Below are 19,822 nucleotides of genomic sequence, written 5' to 3' on the forward strand. Positions count from 1 at the left end.
TTAGGATGGTAAATGTAGCCCTAGCGCATGGCAACGCAAGCCAAAAGCGATGTAATTATTGTTAATGTGCTGACTGGACAGACGGGCTACGGAGAAGATGACTTTCTCTGGAAAATCATGAAAAACGTTGCCATTGTGTACGCACCAGAGGTTTCAGATTTCTTTGGACTGCATTTGAATTTGAAACCTGGTTTGGATCTCATATTTCAGAAACTGTATTTTTGAAAGTTTGTCTTTGCAGCTCAGGAGCTAAGTCACACTGAAAAGCAGAGAGCTAACAGGACCAGCCTGAAATACAACAACACGGGAGGAACAGGAAGTGCTCCTGTGCTCATTACTCTCCCGAAGGAGAAGACCAAAACCAGTTATTAAATACTGGGTGAAATACATGAATCACAAAAGCTGGCATAAAGTGTTTTGTTTAACTATTTGTTTCCAATGAATTCTGCAGTTAAGACGCAACGTTTGCTTGACATGAGCGTATCAACCTTGTTTGGCTTGAAACGACACTTCAAAAGTTATCTTTTTAAAGTCACAAACAGCAGCAGAGCAAACCTGACTGTCACTCGTCATGTCAGCTTCACAGCACCTTATTCACTCACTAACATGTAAAGTTTTGTCTCACATATCCAAACCTCCATTTTCCCTTCCGATTGTCATGACAGACGAATCAGGTCTAAATCAGCACAGAAGTCTTCGATTGCGTTCCCAGGCTCGGCTACACAGGTTTCAATTGTGGGTACAAAAGAAAACAAGAAATAAGAAGTCCAGTAATAAAAAATAATCAGTTTGCACCGTGGTCTCACAAAAAGAAGTTATACAAAAGTTCATATAAAATCATATTTTGCCATAATTTTGAGACATTTTTTCCTTCACAAATCATTTAAATATAAAAAACAATACAGACTATAAATAGAAAGTACTTTTTTTTACACAAGGCACAGGTACTAGTGGTGTATGTGTCTCTCTCATAGCTGCTGTTCTTCGAACAGTATCTGGGCGTACACTGTGCCACTACGTGATGCCTTGGTCTCTGGAATTGGCTTCACCAGATCCAGCTCTGCGTAGGTCAGGTTCTCCTCCACTATCCTCGGCTAGAGATCAAAGAGGACAGAGAAAAATAATGATGGAGGAGAGGAGAGAGCTAGTTAGCGGTTAGAAAAGGAAGGCTAGAAAAAAATTATAGAACTGCATGAATATATTACATTGCTAAAGATGCTGTAGGGTTTGGTAAATCACTGGTTTTGGTAACTTGGAGCATGCTGTGTGTAAACACCACCCTGCAGCAGTTCTGGGTTGAGGTAACCTAAAATTTAATTACCTCTTCAAGTATTTTATGACATTACCATACCAAGCTGCCACAGAGCCACTTCATGCCAACAGCAATAAAAGATTGGTTATGTGGCACAGTTTTTCTGGCACCTTTGCCCTTAGACATTCTGCTTAACTGTTCATTTAATTTCAAAGTTATATTTAAAAGTTTTTGTCTGCATTGTCTGGTTTTCCACTCTTTTTTCAGTTCAGTTCAGTCCTTGTACCTCACCTTAAACATGCAAAAAAGGACATTGCTAACTGATAATCAGGCATGAATGGTACTCACCAACACTACTTTTCTTGGTTGAGGTTTTAAAAGTTTCGGTTTGTGTGTTTTGTCTCCAATGGGAACTGCACAAGGGACAAGACAAGTTGTTAACTGAGCCAATAGAAGGTAGATACTGTTGTAACTGGGAATATTTGAAGGTCCCAGTTGCATTGCCATGCTTCCCTACAAAAAAGTTGGGATACAGAATGCAGGGATTTGCAAATAACTCAACCCCAATTCAAAATAGTACAAAGACAACCTAGGAACAAGAAATTTGTTTCAAACGGACAATATGTTTAGGCCTTCGGGGAGAACTGCATTAAAAACAAGGTCATTCTGTAACACATTACATGGATGCAGGAACACTTCTAAAAAACTTCATCATCTTCTGACCTAAAAAAAGATAAGAATCAGTTAACTTGTCAGCACAGTTCAGAGCCACTATCTGTATGGGGAGTGCATTTGTGTATTAGTGTATGGTTAATGGCCCCATTAATTCATTAATTTCTCTCTCCCCAACCAGTTGCGGCAGATGGCCCCCCCCCCACTGAATGAGTACAGATTTTGGAGAGAGATACTATACCATCGCTGAGACATTTTCATGGCAGACATTTTATATCACAGCAAGACAACCCTAAACTACGTTCATCTATCTTATAACAGTGTGGCAACATTGCTTGGTAATAAAAAAGCAGCAAAACCCACTGAAAGCATGTGGTGGAGTAGCTAACATAAAATTACGCAAAATTATTAAGGCACAAAAGACACAAAAGACACAAAAGGAACGCATTTCAGTTTTCAAAGTTACTATAATTTCTGTAATTTGCTGATAATTGTCCTAAAATGTTTCTAAACTAGGAATTCTGGTCATTCTAAAATCTTTTTTAAGACCTAGGCGGAGTGAAAATCCAGAATAACTTTTTTTTTTACCTATCATTGGAAAAATTATCCATAGAATTCCACTTGCTAATTAAGAAGTGAATTTGGTGTGACTCAGCATTGGTTTAAGAGTGGGAACATGTTCCCAGCTAATTTAAGGAAACCGCTCCATAACTAAGTGTATATGTGGAATGCCAGTGTATTTTCATATTTAGAAATTTATGAGAACAACATGAAGTCAGAGCAAACTTTTAAGTTGGGATTTTTCTTACAGTCATGTACAAAGAAACAATCTTCACACAACTCTGTACAGTCCTCTGAAAACATTATGCGCACCCCATGATTTAGCAGCTCGTGGAACCACCTTTAGCTGCGACAACTTGAAGTAATATTTTCTATATGACTTCATCAGTCTCTCGCTTTGATGTGGAGGAATGTTGATCCACTCTTCTTTAGAACGTGGTGACAGTTCATTAAGGTTTGCAGTCTTTTGTTTATGCACAGCTCTCTTAAGGTCCTGCCACAGCATTTACTGTGTGGAAGCCCGGTCTTTAACTGTACAATTACAATTCTTTTCGTTTTCAGCCGTTCTGTTGTATAACTCAATTTTGACAAGCTTTAGCTGTCAGGCAGATGACCTCCATTTGGCTCTAGAATACTGGTATATAGAGTTCATAGTCAACTCAACAAGTGAAAGCTGCTGTAAATAATTATTATAATATGATGTGTTAAATTTGTTTAGATCAGAGGAATAAGGTGTGTTTTAGTTTGGCTTAGCTGTAGGCCTGAGAGTGTGTGTAATTGTTTAGAGAGAAAGGAATTTATGGACACTGGGGGTCTGCCTGCCATAGAAGGAGACAGGAAGCTACAGTTGGGTGTTGCTGATGCTTGTACCTTTAATAAAACTCATAACTGTTATAAACTTAGAAGTAGGTTTGTAGGAGACTCTCCACCTTATCTGTAAATGTAAGACAACAAGAGGCCAATGGCCCAGTGGATGCAGAGTGGTGGTCTCAGTGTTTGTAATATGTTAATTCTGTTTTCTATGTTGTGTAGAGGAATTTGGTGTAGCTCGGGTGAGGAGATTACTTTTATGACCGACAGGAAGTCACGTACGCAGAGACACACACACAGTGCTTTGATTGTTATGACGCACCCACACCCACATGCACACTCACTCACGTGCACTCACATAGACACACGGGTACGCGCACACACAGGCACTCACGTGCTCGTGCATACACACAGAGACACAGAGTTTGCAGTACACCATGGGGGTTTTAGGATGGGGTCGCTTCTATAAAGCTGACTGTAACAAACAAAGGAGTGGAAGATTTGCAGAGGGACACTGGCCTTGCACGTCTCCCCTTCTAGAAGATGCATGCTTAAATGAAGATGAATAAAGGTTTTTGTGAAAATGACTACTGAGGTCCGGTGCCGTCTCTGGATGCCTTGAGGAATAAAAGAACCGGGGTGAAACTGATTTCGTAACACTGCCCAGACCCTGTAGTTACAAAACAAGTCATGACTCTTCCACCACCTTGCTTCACAGCTGGTATGTTTGGTTTTCTTTTGGCCAACATTTCCATATGGTTTAGTCTGTACAAAGGACATTGTTCCAGAAGTCTTATAGTTTGCTCACATGCAGCTTTGCAAACCTAACCTGTGCTCCCATGTTAATTTTAGAGAGAAGGCGCTTTCAGCTGGCAGCCCTTCCAAACTGTCAGAATTTTAACATTTAACATGCTCACAGAGGCTTGTAGAGACTAACATATAGATCTTGCATTTTTGGGAATTTGCTAGGATACTTGTTCCTGGGAATATTGTGATGTGTTACTAAAATGCCAGAATTTCTGCATTTCTAGACGTGGTCACAATTGCTGATCAGTTAATCAAATGTATTTAATGAACAGAACGTGCCTGCTACCTATCTTCTTAATTCCTATGGGAGCACTAAGGGTCTACTTAGATTTTCACAACTATATGTTCTGCTATTGCAGAAATTATAATATAAATATAATATAAATATCTGTAAGACTAATTTTAAGTATTCACTCAAGTTTTCCAGCATGTTTTAGAAAACATTAAATCAGCAAACTTGTGATTACCTTTTGCCGGTATCTCTGGTGGTATCTCCTCTTGGTAGTCTCGGCTCCTTTTCTTCCTGTATCTCCTCTCCTTCTTTGGTAGAGCAGGAGACACACTGATCACACTGGTGACTGTTTCTCCTGAGCTGTAGTGGAATCACATTAGCAAAGGTTCAGTTTATGTGAGTAATAGTTGTTTTTTTTAATTATTATTACAATTTTGTAGATTTTTTTTAGAGATGGCTTGCTCTTAAACCTTTACCTGTTTTGCGGGCTTTTGACCAAGTGGTAATTGTCTGCAAAGACAATATCGGACTGTTATTTGAAAAAGATGAAATCATAGACAAAAAGAAGAAAACGGCAACGTCAGAAAGAGTTACAAGAAGACTAGACTTTAATGCTGCTGACCTTTTAGCCTCTTCTTCCTATGTATGTACTGGCAGGTCACTGTCACGGTGAACATGCACATGCACAGCAGACCCACTGAGCAGATCAGCACTGCACACAGGTACACATCTGAAAAACACAAACAGGCATGCACCAGTCCAACACTGCAGGAGCCTGTACTGTAACTTTAACTGTGCACAAAAATGTAAATGGAAGAAAAAATGAGAACATGTTTGGCCAAACTATTTCAAGGTACTGGAGTACATCCTTTGGGTTGGGCTATTTTTATCTACCAAGGACTATACAGTGCCAGTTCACCACACAAATGCAAACACACACATTCACAGACTAAAAATATCTGCACTTACCTTCAAACAAGCTCCACAGACTTTCTTTGGCCTTGGTGGCTGGTAGGACATGCACTACAGTGAAAATGAGAGAAAAGAAACACATGAAGTCCGTAGTCATCACTGTGGGTTCCCTGCTGCCTGATTACACACCGGCTCGAGTTTAAATAAAGCTAATTGCAGGAGGACAGGGAGTCTATTTTGGCCTCCTCCCTGCCTGATTTTGTCTCTGATTCACCGTCCACAGTTCAAAGACTAAACATCTTATTGAGTCAGACATTAGTGCAACAGTTATGCATCTTTGCAAACTTTCACCTCACACTCAGACATAATCCAACGTTAAGAAAAGGGCAACCTCTGCACACTTTGGCTAAACACGTCGCCTCAGGCTTGTTTCTTCTCTTACATGGGTTGTTAAGTTTCTCGTCTCCAGACAAAACATCACAATTGACCCAAGTAGCACCGGGCTTTGTGTGGCCAGCATACGTCATTGTATAAAAAGCTTTGAGTGCTCAGGTAGAGTAGAAAATTACTATATAAGAACAAGTCCATTTAACATTGAACATATTTCTAGTGAGTATTTCCTGAACTTGATGATGGATCATGAAATAAAATGAAATGCATTGATCTATTCCGAAATTAGCATTTATCAGTAACCAGTATTATATCATTAGCGCAGTATTTAGCTTTTAGTTCCAGATTGGTGAATATAAATGTTAAAAAAGTATCTTTTTGTGAGTTCTTTGCAACACTCCATCCAATCAACTGGAAGCTTTTAGAAATTGTTGTTGCTGTGAGTAGCTTACATAAAGCAGCTGAACAAGTGAATTTAATGTCTGTTGACTTGACTAAGTTGATTGATTAGCTAGTAGGCTAATTAACATTAGCTCCATGAGCTAGAAACTTGGTCTCTGGGCCTTCCCAACTTAGCTCATTAAATTAAATAGTGCCAAGTATGTTTGATTTTATGTATGTGAATGTATGTGTAAACATACACACGTACAAAACATATATAGTAGGGGAGACCGGGGATAGTTGTAACATTTTTGACATTTCTGTCTGTAAATTGGAGCTCTTTTAAGGTAGTGGATTCAAAACGTAATGCAAAGTATTTACATGTCTCTGCTATTAAATAGTGCAGCTATTTTCTCTGCAGCACAATTACCCATTGCATGGTGTGGTCTCAAACACAAAGAGTGAAATGTTACAATTAACCCCATAGTCTGGGTTAGTTGTAACATATCCTGGGGTAAAATGTAACACAATGAAATAAGGGTACTAACAAAATATTAACATGTAATCTTTGTTTATTCAACACATGAATGCACTTACATCCATTAATGTAGCTACGTGTGTGTGTGTGTGACAGAATGCAGAAATCTAACTTTTGAACATATTCCAACCCCCCAAAAAAGACAAATTATGGAATTTTCTGCAACTGAATATTTCATTAATTTTGGTTGGTCTTCCTTGAGTTTGGCCTCATTGGCTCAGTGGGCATTATAACCTACAACTCTTGCACCAATTTTGAACATAACAATGAAGCTGAAAAAATGTAGTTGTTCACCAGCATCGCAATTCCATTACTTTTTATCATGGCTTACCTTGGTGTGGTTTGCAAAGTGCTTCAGAAAGATGAGGAAATCTGTTTCTTGCACCCATCCTGATTTATTTCCACTACCAGTACTTCCTACTGGTCCATCTCTGACACAGAGGTCTGCATAATGTATGTGTGGGAACACAAACAGTGGAGGAATTGTGTTTCCAACGGCATTAACCGCATATACAAATGCGACCAGTGGACCTCTCTCTGCTGATGTCGTTGCCTTGTTTAATATAAGTTAAAGTAATAGTGTGGTAAGTTGTAACATCTGCATTATTGTTACAACTAACCCAGACTGTTGCTGTTACAACTGACCCAGACTCCTGTAGCCATGAACTAGCTAACATTACAGCCAACGGCTAAAACATTAGCACTAAAGACTTACACAGAAGATATCCCCATAGACATACAAATAACATAATTTAAGTTTGATGAGTTTAACTGCAAAGCAGATAATGCTATTAGAAATTGAAATAAAGTAGAAAAACTTACTTTTTGGCATACAAATTACTTTTTTTGTGTTAAATTGTCTGTGTTTGACAAAATGTGCTGATTTTTCACATGTGATAGCAGAACTGAATTGGGCATGCACAGGATGAGTCACATCATTTGAAACTTAGCCCTGATTGGAGAAATTGAAAGTGTTACAACTGACCCACGTTACAACTATCCCCGGTCTCCCCTATTCTTGTACAGTATGGGGTTTACTCTTAATCTGTGTAAGTTGATGTAGCTACTGCGTCCATTCGTTCGTGAAATCCTTTATGACGTTTCCTGTTACTGGGTTGGTGATTTGAAGCAAGATGTGAAAAGTAAGGTGAAGATCTGAGTCTGAAACCAAATATTAATTGGCTTGTCGATCACAAGTCAATAGATGATAACTATATCCTGGACATTCTTTTCTGAAAATAAGGATGACTAATTTTTTCAAAATTAACTTAATGTTTTATTCCTTATTAAGTAACTGAGCCCATAAATTAACAAGAAAAGTGCTTGATAAACTCATCTTTGAGGGACATGTTTTGTAATAGATTTCTATAGGACAGGAAGTCCTTTTGAAGTCACAGGTATCGCCCCCTAGTGGCTATTTGAAAGGACACATCTTTAAGGCAGTTCCATCTTGGCTTTCATTTTCAAACCCGGAAGTTACGTCCATATTTGTTTTTACTGTCAGAAAATGTTACACCACCAAAAATTAAAAATAACCATGAATGGAGAATGAATGCATGTGTAATTTGAATCCAAGACGTGCTGTATGTGTCCAAGATGACAGAGAAAACATGTTTCCAATGCTCCACATGAAATTTCACCCCACACACTCACTCATTTCTCCTCCCCATCTCACCACAGGAGTCTTAACACTGCTGTACTTTTGCTGGGCTGGTGGCAGGAAGCTTGTGAAGTGACACCCACCAGTGCATCTTGAAATACTCTAAACCACCAGCAGCTGAGGACAGGCAGGCTCTCCATAGGCTTTCCCACAGGCACACTGGGTAACTGACAAATAAGCAAGTATGGAAATAAGCATACCTCAGATAATCCAGAAGCTAAAATATCTATATGCAATGTTTTCAGAATTTTTAAAATTTTATTTCTTCAGATTTTGGCTTCAGAAAATTCATAAATATTGGAAGAAGCAGCTGTGTGAGACAAAAATTGCACACAATCACAAATTTCACAATTAGAAGATGTCAAGTATGACAGAGTAGTAAGAAGTTTACAAGAAAGTCTGAAGTCAGAGAAAAGAGTTTCTGCAAATGCCACATGGTTTAAGATCTGAATTTCTCTAACATGATACCTTTACAGAATGTAAAACTGCAGATGGCACAAATGTTTAAATGCACAAACCAGCCACGCTAGATCCTTCCCAGTCTGCAGTAAGCTGAACTGTGCTTTTCATGCCCTGTGTAGTCATTGAAGAGTTTGGACTGAAGCAGTGGTCCTCAGACTGTTTGTACCTTTGTATTTAGTCACCATCTGTGAACCCACTAATCCTAGACTGACCGTATGTGACCTACATTCTGCTGTTTGGAAACACAGCCGTTGAACTTTAAAAAAAGAAGAAGATTGGATAACTATTGGATTATAACTGTCAGAATCTAAACCTGTGATGAAAATAATAATATCAGACTCACTCTTCTGTCCAACTTCCTTTGACAGTTTCCACTGTTGACCATAGATATATTCATTCTGATACCTCGCGGGCTACTTTTAATGCATGAACACCGATATTAATATACAGCAGTCCCTCGTTTATCGTGGGAGTTACGTTCCAAAAATAACCCGCGACAGGTGAAATCCGTGAAGTAGCCACTTTATTTTTTACAATTATTATAGATGTTTTAAGGCTGTTGTTGTGATTTGGCGCTGTATAAATGAAATTGAATTGAACTGAATGGAGATTAACTCCTAAAGCAATCATCAAATGACCTGTTTGAGCTGCTAATGACCAAAATAATTACAATGAGACCTTCAGTGCTTAATTGTATATCTCTTCCACACCAGTTTCACCTGGTGACAACAAACAACCTCCCACAAATACTCACCAATTGGTCGTGACCAGTGGTCACCAGGGTGTTTCTGACTAGTTTTTAGGCCTGTGTGACTGGAGGTTAGCAATCAGTTCCACAGTTACTGCCAGTAATGTACACTGTACAGTTTGCCTCCTATGTAATATGCCATATTTTATATGGTAACACTAACACTAAAATTTAATTTTCCCTACTATCACCTTTGCTCATGACGAGCATAAAGTAGCATTAGTAAATAATGATAAATAAAACCAAAAGTCTTTGAGATCCAACAACAGCAAAAACGCTTATGAGCTAAAACAGCGTCTCACAGTGAGCTGCTAATTTTCTCAGTCAGATATTTAAAGCAGCCAAAATAAATGGCAGCTGATTTAATATAAATGCAAGCCCTGCCTTCATTGTAAATTATTCACAGGCTCAGTCTTGATAACATCTCTGACATTTATGTGGGTTTTTGTTTTTGCCTCAGGTTCGGTGTAGCTCTGTCAGTGCAGATGCACATGCTGGAATAATCAGAAACTGGATAAATCTAGAGTGCTGTATGCCATAAAACTGCCTTTTATCCTCATATTGAGAATGTCTTCATCCTAGTGCAACTTTTGAAAGGCTCCATCACGCTACAGTGGAAACATTCATCACTCTCCTTTTTTCGTCTCTCAGAGGCTCGGCGTTGTCTTCGGCTGCCAACTGTCTTTCAGAGTTGTGGCTCTTTTTGTGCACCAACAAACCCAACACTGTAAACATCAATACACAGACGTAGACCAGACTGAATAATGATCCTCTGTGACTAAATCCATCACAGAGGATAATTTACTGTATTATAAATGACCAGAGATGAATGTAAGTACACAGCCACATTGTGTGTCTAAACAAAGGTTTGAAAAATGCTTTGAATAATAAACCCTTTAACTTCCTGTTGTCTCTATGAATCTTTTCTTCTAAGAGTCAGTCTGTACACTTGTTCACTGTGTCCCCATGTCCCCTTTATGGACACAAACATAGACATACTTTGTTGGCTTCTTAGTCATATGTCCCCTCATAGATAGAGCTATAAAAAGATGTTTATGGTTCTAATTTTCATTTTATTTTTCCTTCGTTCCGACTAAACCCATACCACATCCGTGTGCCATGTACCTCTAGTTAGCTCATATGGCCCATATGTTTTACAAAAATACCTAAGAGTACACTTAGTTAATGCCAAGACGAGACCGTGCCCACGTTCTACACTGCCCTAAGTTTTTCTACAAAACCCTGCAGCCTCTCTGGGTGTGTTCTTTTTAGCAGTATTAAGCAGAGTAATCGGGATTTTGTTTGTGTGAGATTGTGGAAACACCTGGTCACCTGATGCTATCCCAGCATAAGAATTCCATGAAATTTGATGAAATAGAAGTAATGGTGAGACTTTACTGAAATGTAATACACGATAAAAGCAGTGGGATTATTCTTCCTAAAAAGGAGAGTTTTTGTTTTTTATGTCAAGTCCACCACACCAGCAGCATTATGAAGCACTGCAGGCAGCCATCAAACTAATGGAATATTTTCTGAGTTTGCCAACGATTCTGAAGTGTGCCAGAGAGGAAAAATGGAGGAAGAAAGACTTTAATAAGTACATGAGTAAGTAGCAGCACCAGGAATCTACAAGTCTGATTAGCAAATTGTGACGAATGTGTAAATAAAACAACTTTTTTTGCTTGAAAGGGCTCCATTCACAGACATATCAAAGCTTGTTAGATGTCACTGGCTAGATGCGAAGAATAGCGCTCCAGAATAGATGAAGTATAACAAAGACAAAAGTCTACATAAGGAAGTTGAATGGACAGCAGAGGCATGAAGAGCCAAGAAGGCAAGCGTTTGTGTTGCATGTGCCTCTGGTTTCTGACTTTCAGTCACTTTTAGGTTAGCTATAAGCAACAGAACTATTAAGATTAATGTTTAGCAAAACATTTTTTCAGAACATTGTTGTTTGCCTTATTACATTACTGTTATAGAGCAATCTTCACCTTTGAGCAGGAAACGTTTCCATTTTATTGGTTCTGATTTATTGACAGCAGTGAGATAAACAGATCGAATCTGAGTACAGTCTATTGTGTCTGTTAAAAAAGAATTCTATCGAACTGCCCTGTATGCTGAAAAGTTTATGCTACTGGGTTTCCAGTGTCTTAAATGCCAAGAGTCTCTGGTCATATGTAACAAGTAAGGCGAGAGTCCACCCTAATGTAACAAAGTGGAGGCAAATGCATGTCGAGAAAACTGCCCAATGCTCATAAAAATTGCAAAAACTCATGGTCTACATCTCAGTCTCTATGGGCCTCAGTTAGTATGTTAAACATGACAGTTTATGACAGCGTGCTTAGAAAAAAGCTGAACAAGTATGGCTTGTTTTGAAAAGGATGCCAGGAGAAACCCTGTTCTCTCTAAAAAGAACAGGACAGCACAGCTTAGCTTTACAAAGCTACACCTGAACAAACCGCAAAACTTATGGAACAATTAACTGTGGATAGATGAGACCAAAGTGGAGATGTCTGTCCATAAGGGACAGCACCACGTTTTGTGCAAGCCAAACACAGCATATCAGAACAGCCACCTCATACAAACTATCAAGCACAATGATGGACGGGTAATGATTTGGGTTTTTTCTTTTTCAGCCACAGGACTTCGGCACCCTGCAGTCTCTGAGTCGATTATGAAGTTTTATGTATGCCAAAGCACTCTAGAGTTAATTGTGAGGCTGTGTTTCCAAAGCCAAAACTGGGTCATTGAACAGAGCAATGATCTCAAGCACAGGATCAAATCCTCACAGGAAGTGATGCACAGCTAGGTGGTGGTGAGAGATCATAGAAGGTAAATGACAATCCATGTCTTCAGATGACTATGGATGTAATAACCATTGATGATTGAAAGGGGGCAGAATTCAAGATAAACTTTTCTCTACTGCCAGATGAGTATGTGAAGTGACTACCAATGACACTGAAGAAAACCGGGTCATAAATACATTAGACGGTTACTTTAGCAACCGGAGCGACCAGCCGTCAGCTTCAAAAGCGAAGTGCAAAGAGTTCCAGTGTTCACACTGCTTAAGAAAGAAAAAATAACACATTTTACTGAACTGAAGTCATTTCTAGAGGAAGAGTGGTCGAAATAATAAATTTATACTAACTTTACATTCCAGTATAAAAGGCCTTTAGGTGACTGCTGTGTTTTGGCACTAATAAAAAAAAAAACTTCATTTAAATCGAGTCTCATAGAAAATGGTCACTTATCACAGTTACTGCTGCTAAAGGTGCTTCTACAAGCTGTTGAATCATGAGGTGTACTTGCCATGTCCTAATTGCAGTATTGAAAAATGACACAGTAAGCTTCTTTATTATTATCATCACTCAAACCATGATGGAATGGAGCTTCCTTGGATGAAAATAGCTCCCCACATCCTCAACCACAAAAGGTTAAGAGCCCAACACGAGCCTGCTGCCCACTCGACTGTCATTGTAAATGAATATTCAAGCTCTACCTTCCTGAGCACAGCTATCTCTTGTTCCATTTCTGCTGAGTCTCTCTGGGCTTCCTGTCTGTTCTACTTTAGGGAGGGAAACTCAATCTCAAGGCCAGTGTCAACAGCTCTCAATAGGGACTCCGTGTCTGCTTCGCCCCAGACTTGGCCACAAAAGTCACAGCCTGTAGGAATGCATTCATGGAAAATGCGGTGATCAAAATGTAAGGAGGAAGACACCGTATGGTTATAAATTTAAAATGGAACTGTATTCGGATTGTTGCGAGGATAAAACACTCTGACTCAACTAATTATTTCAATAAACTATTATTTTCGGAATGATAATTTCAAGTGCTTTCTGTAGCCATTAGCATTAGTGACACTATTAACGAATACTCTTGCACTCTGAATGTGTATTGTCCACTTTTATCAGACCATGAAGAGTGGACGAGTGTCGACTTGCTAGTGCAGCCAGTAATCTTTTCCCAAACTCTCTTGAACTGTGAATCATAGCTTAGCGACCATAACAAAGCACGAGAGGTCACTCAAGCACTGAATTTCTCCACATGACGAAGCAATGTCCAAAATGTGGTCTGTGGTTTTAGCAGGTTTTTCAAGCAAAAGTGTGTTTACCCTCGCTTACATAGGATACAAATATTAGCAAACTTGGCTAACTAGGTACTGTTTGCAATACTATAACATCCAAGTGTTATTTCAGATGGTAAAGATTACAGGTCATATTACAAAAACAAGTTTATTTTTCTTTATGTCCTTCTTCCCTTCTTCTCTTTGTCACGTCTTTTTTCTTCTTGCCAAGAAAATGTGTTTGGCACAACAGTGCATTCAGATCATGATTCTGCTTGCTAGCACTACCAGACAGGTAAAAGTTTAAAAAAGGTTTTAGGTACATACAGTATATTTTTACATCCTTTGTAGACATAACAGTCTGATCTACCATATTTCTAGAACTAACTCACTGAAACTGATGAAACACGAGTCATTTAGAAACATCAGCGATAACATTTTTATCTTCTAGATGAAACGGTAGCATTAGCTCAATTATTAGCTTCCTTTTCAACAACCAAAACCACGATAACTGATCACAAATCTGAAGCCTGATTTTCTCTACCTGTGCTTGCGATTGAGGTCATATCTAACCCCTTCTACTAAGATCTTATTATTAGACTTTTATGTATGCTACACTTATTATTTACAGTATATTGCTATATTTAGCTTATAGATGTCGCAGGTGAGACAAGAACAAATAAGAGATCAACAGAAACTGCTGAACGGTTTCTGCAAATCTGGCACAAATTAAAAGCAGGGAAGAAAAACTCCTTTTAAAGATGCTTCTGGTTTTTATGAAAGCGAGTGGATTTCTGAGCAGTATCTGGTACCACTGAATGTGTCATCCATTCCATTATGTGAACGTCTCATGTGGTAGCAGTGGAAACCTCACTACTTTCTTGCTGCTCTGTCTCCACGATCATTTAGTCAGTCACAGCCGCAACTTGTTGAGACGGAGGATCGGATCCTTTAATCGGCAGGCTTCTTCACTAACCAATGACATTCCCCCTCCCAAATCTAAAGCAGGATTATGTTTTTGCTCACTAAACCCACTTCAGCAGCCTCTTCAGCCTGATGCATTACATCATCCAGCTATGGTCACACACTACTGCTACTGTTGACACATAATGACCCCTTTAGGTCAAATAGCTATCACAGTTGACATTAACTTGAGTCTCTTAAAGTCTGTAAGTTTATGAATGTCACCAATTTACTTTAAGCCCTTAGTTGGAGGCTTTTGTGACCCCTTCAATTTTCTGCCAGATGCAGTCCAAGGTAGTGACAGTGTTTTGCTGCTGCCAGTGGATTATCTTTGTAGACAAACCTACAACAGCTTAAACATTTTTTTTAGATGAACTATTAACAAACCTGCATTTCTCATTGCTTGTGTTGTGGTTGTAGAGATAGCTGTCAAGCCTCCACCCTCCACTATCAGATTTGAAGACTTTCTAAGAGAAACTGTGCCGTGATGCTGCAAGCCACATACATTCCCAAATGTTTTAGGACAATTTCCACATCCTCCAAAATTTAAAGATCATTTATTTTTCCATCAAATACATTCGACATACTGTAATTTTGCTAATCCTTTATTCCTTAAACATAAGGGGCACTGTGTGTGCCCACTAAAATGGATGGATGTACAAAGTGGGCATTCAATTTCAAACTCTGGATTCACAAATGGTTGCAGAGGAGTCTTTGTGAAAGCATATGCGAAACTGGTTTAACATGCACACGTGTTGAAGTCTACAACTTTTCAAGGATGTAGACTGTAAATGCAGCAATATGCTTTTGTGAACATCACCTAGTGTTTTCAAGTGTAACCATTTCATCTGAAGTTGATTTGGATCTTCAGTGTGGCAGTTTTAACAGGCCACCCAATGTGAAGTTCCAGCCCAGAGTTACACAGTTTCTTAACAAACCACTAACTGAGGAACGACTCAGACGCCTGTGTCTCTGCCTGCTAATGAGTTGCTTGGACCATTTTCTGAATCATTTGAAGTTTATGAATCGCAACTAAATACTAGCTGTTAGCAGTGTCTAATGATAAGTTACTATATTCAGTATAGGACTACCCACTTTTTGCTTCCAAAATTGCATCTGTCTGTCCTATGTATTTATTATGATTATTTCAGGTAACAGTCCCGGGTCTTCTTTCTCATATTTTTAGTGTAATCATGCGGCACATGTTTTAAGTTGGTGAAAGGTCTAGAACACAAACCCAGACTCAGTGTCCGGATAGTTCTACAGTGAAGACATGCTGTTACAATAGCTGCAGTGTGCAGTTCAGTATTGTCTCACTGAAATATGCAAGACCCTCTCTTAAAAGGATGTGATCTAGATGGGAGCATACGTTGCTGTAAAAGCTGGATATTTCAGCACTCATGCTGCCTTTCCAGATATCCAAGAAGCCAGTTCTATAGGCACGTACATCCTTATCAGAGATGCAGGCTCTCCTCTTTGGAATTTTAAACTTTGATTAATCTGACCACAGAACACTCTTCATGTTCAGAAACAGTGATTTCTGCACGTCCGTGGAGTGATTTGCTTGACAGAATCATGTCTGTTTTTAATGCATTGATGCCTGAGGTCTCGAAGACCACAAGCTTCTAATATTGATTTTCAGCCTTGTCACTTGTGCACAGAGATGGATGTTCTCCAGCTTCTGGGTCTTTTGATCATAGTATGTACTGTAGCTCATGAGATATTTAAAGTCTTTGGAATTTGCAGATACATTTGTCAGCTATACACTGATGAACCTGTTCCCATCTTTACTTCTGAGAAACTAAGATGCACTTTTCATACTCAGTAATATTACTGACCTGTTCCCAGTTAAACTTTTTAGCTGCAAAATATCCACTGTTGAAAGTTATTGTTATCCATATGACCTAAAACTGGGTGTTACCATTGGGAACCATAGTTTGGATTGGAGCATCCCTTTGATTAAATCTATAAGCACCACTCTCACATTTACAAAGGTCCATATGTATTGACTCAGTCAATGGATCTGATTCTAATATGGTGGTTTGTAAATCACTTATAAATTATCAAATCTCAAACAGTAACTATAACTACAGGGAAGTTCAAAGATAGCAAACCAAGCCCTCACCTCTGAGCTCAGTAGCAGCAGTGTAGTTGGATGAAGCTTTCCAGCGAGCCTGATGCTTTTTAAACTCCTGCACCCGGCACATGTAGAGCCCCCGGTCCCCCTCGGACACGTTCAAGATAACCAGCTCAAAGATCTTCCCCTGTTTCACCACTGTCAGCTTCATCTTTGGCCATGGGAAACTTTTTGTGTAGTTGCCATAGAAACGCTCCTTCCTCATATTGACACGGGCGATGAGGAGTTCGTCTTCTGGTTGATCTGTGCCCGCCGGTAGAAAGGTCCATTTAACCACAGGTAACGCTGTGTTGCGACGTCGCTGGGAAACAACACAAGTAAGTGTGATATTTTCTCCCTCCTGGGCCACCGTGAAGGGAGAAGGGGTGATGGTGGCGTTGATGGCCAAACACAGATCTGTAGAAACGAGTAAGAATTACAGCATATATTATTTGGACTGTTGGATGCCATTGGCTGCAGGTTGTTTAACAAAAACAATTGTGGCTTCTGTAAAATAATTCAGAATTTAAGTGATTAAGATTAAGTTAACGAACATGGTGCAGAATTCAAGTCTTTGCAGAGATTAGTTGTTCTAATGTAAACTTGCTTACTTATGAACACGTTCAAAAAGCCATCTTTAAAGTAAACATTTCAACTTGCACCAATGCATCTGTAATCTTTTAGTAGCAGTATCTTTTTAATGTGCTGTAATATAAAACATCACTTCATGGAATTACGTGCAATTTACAACATTTTAAAACTTTTTTTTGCTGTTTTTTTCTCTGTTAAGCCACTCAGCACTGACCCATGAATCATTCGAGCATAAAGGAGGCACCTGAGCCACTGTTGTTTTTATGTGTAACACCTAAGTAAGTTTAGGCACCTTGGTACCCATAGCAACATAATTTGTTCCCATTTCTTTAGCTAAACCTTTGAAAAATGCAAGAAAACACAGTTTGACAGGCAAAAACGTAAATATTTTTTGCACCAATAAGGTGATTCCCAAAGAGCAACACGAGTGTGATATTTAAAAACCTGCCATATATTGGCATGGAAGAGTGTTCTCAAACAAATTTAGGGAAACTGGAGGAGAAAAGAAGAAGTGTCAAGCTTAGCAATGATCTGAAGCAGATGAACGGTGGTTCAACGGTGGCTGTGAATGTTATTAATTTGGACCCAGAACTGACTAATAACGTGAATCTATTGTGAACAACTTTTAAAATGAGACGCTCAAAGTCACTGCATCGCATCAAAAGATCATAAAAGTGCTCTGAAAAAAGTTTTAGTTTTGGGGGGTCAAAGCTGTACCGTTCACAAAAAGTGTAAAAAGTGTCCATATTGTATCAAATGTAAGTGTGGGCAGCCTAGTGTTATTCATCAGTAGAAGAATACATCAGTGCATAGTTGGCTTGAATTTAGCTTTTGATAGTAAATGCACTGAGAAAGAACAGCCATGAGCATCACAAATCAGAGCTAAATATCTACACACTCCACGGTGAGTTTGTGAGTTTGTTGTTGCTCAGCAGCTTTCTTCCCTCTCAAGCTGACAGCAGTGTTGTTTTTGGCAGCTGTGATGACATCCGTGGGATGATGGTTGAGGAACAAACTTTACTGCTGCGCGTGTTGTATGGCATTATATATGACACTTCTGCTTTTGTCAACTTTGGGCACATTTCACAATCCCCATTTTCCACGACACGCAAGCGTTTTACTGTCAAACAAGTCGCATGCTTTGAGCGCAGTGCATAATTACAATCAGGGCTTTTCCCCCAGTTTTGTCTTTTATTTGGTCTTGAGTGACAGAACAAAACAAGGAAAATATAGCTTAGAGACTGTAAAGTGCTGCTGCTGTGATGAGTTACTTAAATCGCCTGAAAAGAATGTGAAGGTGAAACTGTAAAGTCTGTTTTACTTTCAAACACACACACAAGGAAAACCACCAATTTTCACTCTGGAATTCCCTCCAATCTGTGCAAAGATATGCTGCGTTGATAAACTGTGTATTCTATTGATAACACACTCTCTAATCACACAAAGCTGCAGAAACTGGACAAAGACATGCAGTGCTGAGTTTGAGTCCACAAACCTTCTGAGATAAACGGGAATATTTTTCACCACCTATTTATCCATCACTCTAAAATCTTTCCCGATTTTGAGATGTTTTCGTCTAAGTTTCTCTGAAAAACAGTGGAAAGCATTTTGTCTCCACCACATCCACTTTGACATGAAGCAAAGTAAACTTTTTCCTACCTGCAAACAGAACTCGGGTCAGGAAAGCCAAGACCACAGAGGAGATCTTCATTTTCCACAACTGCAACCTCCATAAACTCTCAGTTAAATGCATGTGAAGAAAAGAAGCCCCAGGTTTCCTCCTCCTCTTCTTCTCCTGCGCCTCTGCCTCTCCAGCTGAGGCGTGTAACATGACACACTGGACTCTCTGTTTCTAGTCAGAACCTCCCCTAATCCCTCCCACTTATGTCACACTCAGTGGGACCACATTTGGCAGGCTCACATGAGCACATTTGCACATATAGAAACAAGCAGGTGAGCATATGTGTGTGTGTGTGCGTGTGTGTGTGTGGGTGCATGTGCATGCACCATCTCTGGTTCTGGTAGGAGGACTGGGAAATGTAATTTCCTGTGCAGGAAGGAGGGTGGGGAGGGGAGTGTTGTTTAGGTTGACGCTGAGCAAATCACACTTCCAGCTGTGGAGGACAGTAGCCACAGACCTCAATCAGGGCTTTTATTTTAGAACACACACACACACACACACACACACACACACATGTGCTGACACAGAAGAAGGAGGGGGAGGGTTGGTTGCAGACTCTGTGTGCGGGAATCTTTGCATTAATTCAATTTTTCCTAAAGCGCTTCACTGGGGCAGTAGTTCGTCCTGCTTTCACAAAGATCCCCAGACACTCGTGTTTAATATTGTGTCTTTGCAGGTCTGTGTGTGTTCATATCTCGAAATTCTGTAATTTTGTGCTGGTAACAAGATCGCCTATGAATTTTTGTACATCAGTCTTTCTGCTTGTTTGGACTGTTGGAACACTTTGCCGGCTTTTATCAAACCTCAGAAAGCAGCGCTAGGATGATCTGGGACATTTCTGATTTGTAGATAAAGGACTGAGGCCTCTTTAAATGCTCCTGGTCTGGCGACAGTTTGACCAGCCTGGATGTTCCTCTGACAAAGACGTCCCCACTTTGCGAAAGCTCTAGAAGCTCCTGGAGTCAAAATGTTGGCCAGTCACA

General features: G+C 39.5%; 1 protein-coding gene across 1 annotated transcript; it reads right to left on the bottom strand.

Annotated features, from left to right (window-relative positions):
* Positions 1–931: 931 nt before the first annotated feature.
* On the bottom strand, positions 932–18,911 carry vstm4b (V-set and transmembrane domain containing 4b). The gene is made up of 8 exons (XM_085360398.1): positions 18,818–18,911; positions 16,577–16,984; positions 5,304–5,357; positions 4,957–5,064; positions 4,811–4,844; positions 4,570–4,694; positions 1,601–1,665; positions 932–1,094 (listed from the first exon to the last, which is right to left on the bottom strand). Exons 1-8 carry the CDS (start codon positions 18,909–18,911, stop codon positions 969–971), a joined length of 1,014 nt encoding a protein of 337 aa, XP_085216524.1. The 3' UTR covers positions 932–968.
* Positions 18,912–19,822: the final 911 nt, after the last annotated feature.

This window comes from Diplotaxodon limnothrissa, linkage group LG8 (assembly GCF_057381915.1).
Source record: "Diplotaxodon limnothrissa isolate DT_005_m linkage group LG8, D_limnothrissa_male_GT1.1, whole genome shotgun sequence".
Lineage (NCBI taxonomy): Eukaryota > Metazoa > Chordata > Actinopteri > Cichliformes > Cichlidae > Diplotaxodon > Diplotaxodon limnothrissa.

Coding starts and splice junctions, on each gene's coding strand:
- vstm4b (XM_085360398.1), bottom strand. CDS start 18,911: ATGCATTTAACTGAGAGTTTATGGAGGTTGCAGTTGTGGAAAATGAAG. Junction 4,695..4,810: donor GTCAAAAGCCCGCAAAACAG/GTAAAGGTTTAA, acceptor ATTCCACTACAG/CTCAGGAGAAACAGTCACCA. Junction 1,095..1,600: donor AACCAAGAAAAGTAGTGTTG/GTGAGTACCATT, acceptor TTTGATCTCTAG/CCGAGGATAGTGGAGGAGAA.